This window comes from Centropristis striata, chromosome 21 (assembly GCF_030273125.1).
Source record: "Centropristis striata isolate RG_2023a ecotype Rhode Island chromosome 21, C.striata_1.0, whole genome shotgun sequence".
NCBI lineage: Eukaryota > Metazoa > Chordata > Actinopteri > Perciformes > Serranidae > Centropristis > Centropristis striata.
The window spans coordinates 7,069,396-7,079,206 of NC_081537.1; the positions used below are offsets into that span (position 1 = coordinate 7,069,396).

At 37.8% G+C, this 9,811-nt stretch overlaps 1 protein-coding gene across 2 annotated transcripts in view; it reads right to left on the reverse strand.

The window, feature by feature from the left end:
* The window catches only part of rab3gap1 (RAB3 GTPase activating protein subunit 1), a 28,829-nt gene extending 26,085 nt beyond the window's left edge, over positions 1-2,744 (reverse strand). For both annotated transcript variants that reach the window (XM_059325039.1, XM_059325038.1), the window contains exons 1-4: positions 2,661-2,744; positions 2,490-2,545; positions 1,008-1,086; positions 762-894 (exon numbers count right to left, since the gene is read on the reverse strand). In XM_059325039.1, coding sequence (XP_059181022.1) covers positions 762-894; positions 1,008-1,086; positions 2,490-2,545; positions 2,661-2,678 — 286 coding nt within the window. In that variant the 5' untranslated portion in view covers positions 2,679-2,744. The remainder of the gene's footprint in view (positions 1-761; positions 895-1,007; positions 1,087-2,489; positions 2,546-2,660) is intronic.
* Positions 2,745-9,811: the final 7,067 nt, after the last annotated feature.

Genomic DNA, 9,811 nt, shown 5'->3' on the forward strand with positions numbered 1-9,811 from the left:
CAAGAGAGAGTTTTTTAGAGGGAAGAACTGCATTCTCTCACTTTATAGCCTTTTCTTTGCCTAAAGTTGTTATTAGCAATAGTCATTAGTCAGCATTCACTACGATATAAGCATAAGGGGAATGATGCTTAGAGAAACAGGGAATATAAAATGTAAATTATGAGACCCATAAAAGGAATAAAAACCAATGTGTTTTTTTTTAATAAGTTAAAAAAGAAAAAGTTTATTATCTCTCATTACACTCCAATAAGTAAGTATGAATATTTATTGATGTAATTAGATGTGTTTTTGATTTGTCTGAAATCAAAAGATCTTTCCAAGAAGTCGACTTCATTTTTCAGAAACATTTTCAAAGCATTGGATAAACACCAGTATAATGAATAGCACACAAAAATATGCAAACATAAACATCAAGTTTATATATAATGTATCACCTTCATTTGCACTACTGTGTGTGTGTGTGTGTGCATATATATATATATATATACATATATATATATATATATATATATATACACACTTTACACTTGAACTACTGTACAGTTAGATCTGCATTCTTTATATAATTCATTCCTGTATATATTGCACTAAGATTCACTTAATAATGCTTAATGCACTTCTGGTTAGATGCTATCTGCATTTCGTTGCTTTGTACTTGTGACATGTGCAATGACAATAAAGTTGAATCTAATCTAATCTAAAAGTTTAGGTGAAACTGCTTCAACATTGCCATTATGACACATTGAGACATACATACGTACCCTCCTCGAGCTTGTCTTTCCCATTGTCCTTCTCACTTTCTTGTGTCATGTAGTAATGACTTATGCAGAACTTAAAGTCAGCAAAATTAATGTCCTGAGTCTTCTCCCCCCAGGTGCCATTGGTGTATTCACCCTGTGGGAGAATCAAGAAGCAACAGAGTGAAGGTGAGGAACCTACTGGCAACATACCGCCCACTAGTGTTATTCATATTCTAAATGTAGGCCTAATTAATGAGGGTAGAATACCTTTTCAGGGGTCAAATTTCCTGTAGAGTTCCCAATCAGCTTCCAGTCATTAAGCACTTCCTCGATTCTGGACACGAACCTTCCAAGTAGAATAAATGAGTTTAGCTGCCAGCAGCAGGGATTGGTTGGATATACACAGTACGCAATGTTAACTGACTTTTGAATTCATTTTTCAAAATATCATTATATACTTAGAACGTGTTGCGGCATTGCAATGTTTCTGATCAGATGCCTTTCAGGGGAGCTCCGCCCCCTTTTAGGGGAGCTCCGCCCCATTGTGTGATAGGCCTACACCTGGTCAGTAACACAATTCACTCTGGATTTCCACCCTGACTCATCTCATCTGGAAGTCTATTTAGCCTACCTATCTTTAGGAGTTTTAAAGTGCACTACAAGGTTCGATTTTCCAATAATTGTGAAGTAAGTGTTTTGTGTAGCTGCAGACGTTGTAGTGGTCTGCATGTAATGTGCAAATTCTGTTATTCACATCCATCTGTTTGTGCTGCATGTAAACATATTCCCTCCTATATCTGTGTCTGTATTCTAGTGATTCAGAACACTGAAAAGAACTGCTTTTACCACCACTGCTAGACTTTGGTTAATGCTACTGCGTGTGTGTGAGATGCTGAGACAGAGACAGGTATTGAATAAAGTAAATTTTTCTCCTTATTTGTCTGTCATCCCTCACACCAGATCCAAAGAAGGAGAAGCAGCTTTTAGTGTTTATGCCCTGTGAAAGTGGAACGCCCTGCCTGACACAGTTAAACATGCCACATCAGTAGCCATTTATAAAAACAGATTAAAAACCTATCTTTTTTCAACAGCATTCGGTTGAACTGTGTGCGTGCATGTGTGGTTGTGGGAGTGGGTAAGTGAGTAAGTAAGTGTGTATGTGGTGAATATGGCATAGCTTTTTTAATTGTTTGTTTGTTTTTCTTTTGTTTTTGTTTTTTTAACTGTAATTATGTATATCCATTGTGCAGCAGATTGAGTCTGCCTTGTGCATGGAATGCGCTCTATAAATAAAGTTGAGTTGAATTGAATTGAATTGAATTGAATTGAATTGAATTGAATTGTCAGAAAAATCAAACTGTTGTGTCATAATGTTCAGAAGACATGGCATGTGAAAAATGGTCCAATGTTTACTTCTGTCTGTCTGGGACTGAAGACTCAGTCATAATCTCCGCTCACTTTCATTCCTCCCATTGGTTTCAACAGACTCAGACCTGCCGCTGGGGTCCTAAAGGTCCGTATCAGGGTCTCAGGTGACAGATACAGGGACTGAGTGGTCAGTAAACTGTCTCTGGTGATGCTGAAGCAGACCGACCCGGGCCCGTGGAAAAACCCTATGTCCTTGTGTTTGGTTTAAGTGGGCAGCAATGCTTTTGGTACAAGCTTCTATGCATACTCGTAATAATAACAGTTTTTATTTAACGCCTAAACTTAAAACACTAGCCGTTAGAGTGATGACAGGTCGCTTACCGTTCCCACTCGGAAGCGGTGGTGAAGTCGGTGATCTCAAACACTTCTGACTCCGGCTGCAAAAACAAACAGGTTAATATTAGACACGACTTCAGTTCTGCTGTTAGGAGATACGCGATTAAATAACCAAGCGGATCTCCTGCACCGAGTCACTTGGTTATAAAAACTCACATCACTGTCGGCAGCCATGTCGATGTCTTGTTGTTATTGTTGACGTCGTCGTTCTTCTTCTTCTTCTGCTGATGCTTCTTCGGCTTCTGCTTCTTCTTCTGTGGTGGTGTTACGGCAGCTAGCATCCATGTTTCTGCATTGCTGCCCTCTTGAGGAGTCAATTTACCCTACACACTGTCCTTTTTAATAACTTTTTTTTTTACAAACACGTCGTCACCCTGTTAAAATAATCGCCTAAATCATTTTTTCAAGTTTTGCAGGAAACACAAAAAACTTCACCAAAAGTGTAACATATGACATTTATTGATCGTTTCACTCAAAAAGGATGTAACAAATGATGGCTATTGGCATAGTAATAACACTGTGTGTAAATTATGTAACTTAAGAGAAAAAAAATGACTTAGGCAAGATACGGTAACACTTTATTTTGAAGGTGTCTACATAAGAGTCACACAAGCCTGTCAAAAACATGACATGACAAGTATCATGAGCATTAATGTTACTTCAAAGTGTCATTAATGTTCATGACACATCCCATGTCATGTTTATGACACACTGAAACGTTCTGTAAGTTTGTGAGAAAATACCTGAGGTCCTCCAGGATGTATCTGGAGTGTAATTAGTGACTGGAAACAGTCACTTTAAAAAAAATTTAGAATAATGTCATATTTTACTGTATAGACTATATCCAAAGGCGTTTTATTGTGAATATCATGCAATTAATCTCATTTCATTATTTATCTGTATTTATTTGGGCCTGGTTGTGTAACATTTTATTCAGAAAACTGAAAACTGCACTTCAACACAACAAATACATTTTCGGCGCAACACAATTTAATTATTTCCTGTGGTGTGTTCATGTAAAGCTAATACTTCATCTCCTCTCTGCAGGTAAGAGTTTTATACTGAAAGTGACAAAGAATGACAGTAAAGTTTTTATTCTTCATGTCAGCTCGCTTGGAGCAGTTTCAATTAATTTACCATAAATATTACAGTACGGGCGCACTGCATTATATGGGGACGGCTGGTTTGACTAAGGAGAAGAAAAATAGCAGATTATCTGAGATATTAAAGAGTTTATATTTTCATATGACACATCAGAATGTCCTGTATTCAGCTGTGGGACATCCTGAGGGTGTCCACTGTCCATTTGAAGTAAAATGAGTCTTTGATTATGGATAGTTTCCCTTCAATTGCAATTTGAAATTACATGGGAATATATTTAAACTGGAAAACTGCAGCAACAAAAAAAAGAAGAAAAAAAGAGAATTACCTGTCTGAAATCAGAACCTTGTGTCTTCTCTCCCTCAGGAGAATATAATAATTCCCTGCAAATAAAAGTTCAACCACTGGAGGGCACAATAGCCTTAAAAACATCCTTGGACAGGCCACGACAATTCTCCTTAAACTGTAATGAAATAAAAACTCAGTTGGCTTTGAGACACAAGGATGCTTTAAAACGTCGGCCGTTTTCACATTTAGATATAAAATCAACAAGCAGCCATCATGTCTCAGGTCCGGTACAGGAGGAGGGCCCTGCTTCCTGTTTATTCTTGGTTATATTTGCAGTTTCCTTTCTAAAAGCTGCCAAAGTGAAATCCTGCTGAACATGCAGAGCTGAGACGCAGAGAGAGAGAGTCTGTGGAGGATTAAACTTCACTCAGGATTCAAATACATTCAGATTATCAGGACTTCAGGGGAAACAGGATTTTAGCTAAATTAAATTAAAATACAAACAGGAATGTCTCATTTGAATAAGAAGCAACACTGCCGCAGACTGACAAATCCTCAGTTAGTGATTAATACACACACACACACACACACACACACACACACTAATACGAAGCACATTGACACAATATTACAATTTTCCTTCTGCTAACTAGCATCAGTGAATTTTAGAAACTAAAATAAAGAATACAAACAGAGCTAAACAACAACAACAACAACAACATCACATCTTGTGTTTTAACATGAATCTGTATTTATACAATACAAACTACACATTGTCACTGATTTAATGACAAATACAAAAAATACTTATTTTCTGAAATGAGAACGACAGTTTGACACTGATGTGTGTTGCCTGAAAACATGAAATAATAGTCAGCTAGCAGAGTGTGTGTGTGTGTGTGTGTGTGTGTATTCCTCATTATAACAGACCCTTGAGTTACTTCCTGTCTGTCAGAATGACTGCAGAAAAAAAAGTATAAATATAAAGGATAATGTGTGTACAATGTGAGTATATAATGTTTGTATATGATGTGTGTGTATATGTGTGGTATAATGTATGTACACGTGTGTACATAATGTATGTATATGTGTGTATATAATGTGAATATTTGAAGCAGAATTTTGATGCTGTGTTTTTTTTTGTTTTGTTTTGCCACCTTTTCAACTTTTCATATCTGTTTATCTCTGTTTATATATATATATATATATATATATGTGTGTGTGTTCATATAATGTGTGCACATGTGTGTTTATATAATGAGTATACACGTGTGTATATAATGTGTGTACATGTGTGTATATAACGTGTGTATATAATGTGTGTTTATAACGTGTATGGAATATGTGTACGTGTATATAATGTATGTATATGTGTGTATGCATTTTAACTTCTTTTTTAATTAACATTTATCTCATTAAGATTAACTTAGACATGACAACTGAATATGATTCAAGCACCTTATTAACCTAAAATAACCTTTCCAAAGGAAATATAAGTGATATTTATCAGGTTATTACACAGATTTCATGAGAGAAAAGAGAAACAAAGTGTTTTATTCTGGAACTCAGAGAATCATTATTTCAGCTCACTGATTACTTCTGCATGGATGGAAAATGATTCTTGGGGACTAAATCACTTGTTAAGATGTTTTTTTGTTCAGAGGAAAGAAAGTTTTATTGAAGAGTGTAATTTGGTCTGGACGCTGGCGGCTGATTGGTAAACGAGGCTCTGGAAGCTTAATGAAGCGTCGCGCTCATTAATGAATGAGCCAAAGAAAAGTTTCTGTTACTTTCATATTATTCTACTTCTTTTATTGTCTGACTTCTGATTTTAGAACAGAATCTTATAGAACTTTATCGCTCTAAAACAGAGAAACAAACAACAATAAAAACACTCAGCTTAACAAACAGCTGATTTACAGCTGATCTGAGTTCAGCAGGTTCTCTCTGAGAAACAGCTGAAACAAACGGTTGAACTGTTAATCCTCATGAGAACGTACGGGGAGTTAGAACATGTTTAGTTTGCAGCTGCTGCTCCAGTCAATGTTTGAATTGAATTAATTTTTTTAATATTACAGGTGGAAACTGGTGAAATGGTTTTGAAACTAAACTTTATTTCATTTAGTTGTGTTGCTGACGTGGAAGCAGCTGAACATGAAATATAAGAACAGAGTTCAAACAGCAGTGCAGCCAGTAATCATACAAAGGATCCAAATCAGCAGAAAGAATCAAAAACCAAAACTCCAAAACTGGACGAGAAACAGGAACATTGGCAGAGAAAATGCTGGAAACAGGACACAACGTATATACTGAAAGACACAGGTGAAGCTAATCAGGACAGATGAGACTATCAGGACAGGTGAGACTAATAGGACAGGTGAGACTAATCAGGACAGGAAACAGGAGTTTATAATATCTGTAATATTGGCAGTTTAAACGAACATCAGCAGATCAATATAAAGCATAAAACATAATGTGATAATGGTATGTTTTAAAGGAATTATACAGTATTTCATATATATAGTGAAGTGTTAATCTATGCTACTTAATTTTACAGGAGATTAATTTCAGAGAGTGTGGTTAAATGTCCAGAGAACTACAAACTGATTCAGGAGTTCAGTGAGAAACAGCCACACACATCAGAAGACTGCTACAGATACACACAGTAACTCTACTGTAACTGTAACTATGTTACACACAGTAACTCTACTGTAACTGTATCTATGTTACATACAGTAACTTTACTGTAACTGTAACTATGTTACATGCAGTAATTCTACTGTAACTGTAACTATGTTACACACAGTAACTTTACTGTAACTGTAACTATGTTACATGCAGTAATTCTACTGTAACTGTAACTATGTTACATGCAGTAATTCTACTGTAACTGTAACTATGTTACACAAACCAACTCTACTGTTACTGTAACTATCTTACACACAGTAACTCTACTGTAACTGTAACTTTGTTACACAGTAACTCTACTGTAACTATGTTACTATGTTACACAAAGTAACTCTACTATAACTTTTACTATGTTACACAGTAACTCTACTGTAACTGTTACTATGTTCCATACAGTAACTCTACTGTAACTGTAACTATGTTACACACAGTAACTCTACTATAACGGTTACTATGTTACATACAGTAACTCTACTGTAACTTTGTTACACACAGTAGCTCTACTGTAACTGTAACTATGTTACACCAAGTAACTCTACTATAACTGTTACTATGTTACACAGTAACTCTAGTGTAACTGTTACTATGTTACATACAGTAACTCTACTGTAACTGTAACTTTGTTACACAAAGCAACTCTACGGTAACTGTAACTATGTTACACACAGTAACTCTACTATAACGGTTACTATGTTACATACAGTAACTCTACTGTAACTGTAACTATGTTACACACAGTAACTCTACTATAACGGTTACTATGTTACATACAGTAACTCTACTGTAACTTTGTTACACACAGTAGCTCTACTGTAACTGTAACTATGTTACACCAAGTAACTCTACTATAACTGTTACTATGTTACACAGTAACTCTAGTGTAACTGTTACTATGTTACATACAGTAACTCTACTGTAACTGTAACTTTGTTACACAAAGCAACTCTACGGTAACTGTAACTATGTTACACACAGTAACTCTACTATAACGGTTACTATGTTACATACAGTAACTCTACGGTAACTGTAACTATGTTACACACAGTAACTCTACTATAACGGTTACTATGTTACATACAGTAACTCTACTATAACTGTTACTATATTACACAGTAACAGAGACCCTCGAACTATCCGTGCACCAAGGTCCACAGGATCTTCCAGAAAGGCTGATGCCATTTTCCAATAGAACTGATTGGTTAGCAGGCGGTGCTTTTATAGATACTGATGTATTATCGAGAACATAACCTGCTCCTGACCAGGTTAGCTTCAGAGCATGAGTTCCCATGGTGATCTAGCCAGATTAAAAGAGAACCTTTGTGACACTGAAAACCCAGAGTTAGAGCTGAAGTTACCTCCCTAACCCTCAAATCCAGCTTCATAGTACTGGACTCTGAAACGAGATGTGATTGCCAAAATAAAACAGAAAACATGGACAAAAAAAGGGGGAAGCAAAATGTTTTAAACATTTAAATGTTACATAAAAAGTTGATTCATTTCAGCAGACTGATGATGGCTGCAGAGAGTTTATGATTCAAACATTAATTTACATAATAAACAGAAAGCCGAGACCTTTTGTAACTGATGACAAACAGAAAAACAACAAACAGCTCAATGTTTGTTCTCTGACATCATGAAAACAAACAAACAAACAGACATCAAGCAGATTCAGAGTAGGAAGAAAAGCTACCACCTGTCTCACTCTCAGAGCCTGTCTCACTCTCAGGTCCTGTCTCACTCTCAGGTCCTGTCTCACTCTCAGGTCCTGTCTCACTCTAAGAGTCTGTCTCACGCTCAGGTCCTGTCTCACTTTCAGGTCCTGTCTCACTCTCAGGTCCTGTCTCACTCTCACGCCACCTGTCTCACACTGACATCACCTGTCTCACTCAAACCACCTGTTTTACACCACCTGTCTCACATTCATGCCACCTGTCTCACTCTCAGATCCTGTCTCACTCTCACGCCACCTGTCTCACTCTCAGATCCTGTCTCACTCTCATACCACCTGTCTCACATTCACACCTGTCTCACTCAGGTGAGACAGGAGATCTTGTCTCAAATCTTGTCTGAAAGCTGTTTCTCTTTTTTATGTCTTCAGATGATTGGAGACATTTTCGGGATAGGGTTACCACGGTAACCACTGGTGATACTACAGCCTGCTGGAAACAGTTGTGTTTCCATGGTGACACTAAAGGAGAGGAGGAGGAGGAGAAGGAGGAGGAGAGAGGAGAAGAAGGAGGAGGACGAGGAGGAGGAGGAGAAGGAGGAGGAGCAGGAGCAGGAGCAGGAGGTGGATGAGGAGGAGGAGGAGGAGGAGGAGGAGGAGGAGGAGGAGGAGGAGGAGGAGGAGGTAATTTTGTTTAAGGAATCACAGCTGACAGGTGTTGGGGGTAATGGGTGACTTCAGCATCACAACAACAAGAGAAACAGACAGACAGGCAGGCAGACAGACAGGCAGGCAGACAAATATACAGACAGACAGACAGGCAGACAGACAGGCAGACAGACAGGCAGACAGACAGAAAGAGACAAACATACAGACAGACAGGCAGATAGACAGACAGACAGATAGACAGACAGACAGACAGACAGGAGGATAATGGAGGAAAATCGAAGGTTAGAAAAATACTTCACTACAATAGCTCGGCCTCTCTCTCTCTATATTATTCTTTACTCTCAGTCTGCAGACTGAAACAACTCAATTTCACCCCTCACTAACACTGTGTGTGTGTGTGTGTGTGTGTGCGTGTGTGTGCGTGTGTGTGTGCGTGTGTGTGCGTGTGTGTGTGTATGTGTGTGTGTGCGTGTGTGCGTATGTGTGTATTTGTGTGTGTGTGTGTGTGTGTGTGTGTGTGTGTGTGTGTGTGTGTGTGCGTGACCAGCAGTCATTTAAAACAATGACAAACTGACAGAGAAAAAAGAAAGTGATAAAAGATTCATACAGTCTGAATGAAACATTCAGTCTGAACATAAAAACAGAAACAGACCATAACAATCACAGACGTTGTCATGGTGACGTCACAATGCTTTGAGTTCGCTATTTTTTTGTGATTTGACTGTCAACATCGAGTGTCCTTTGGTCCTCTGAGTGTCTTTTAGTCTTCCGAGTGTCCTTTGGTCCTCTGAGTGTCCTTTAATCCTCCGAGTGTCCTTTGGTCCTCTGAGTGTCCTTTAGTCCTCTGAGTGTCTTTTAGTCCTACAAGTGTCCTTTAGTCCTCCGAGTGTCCTTT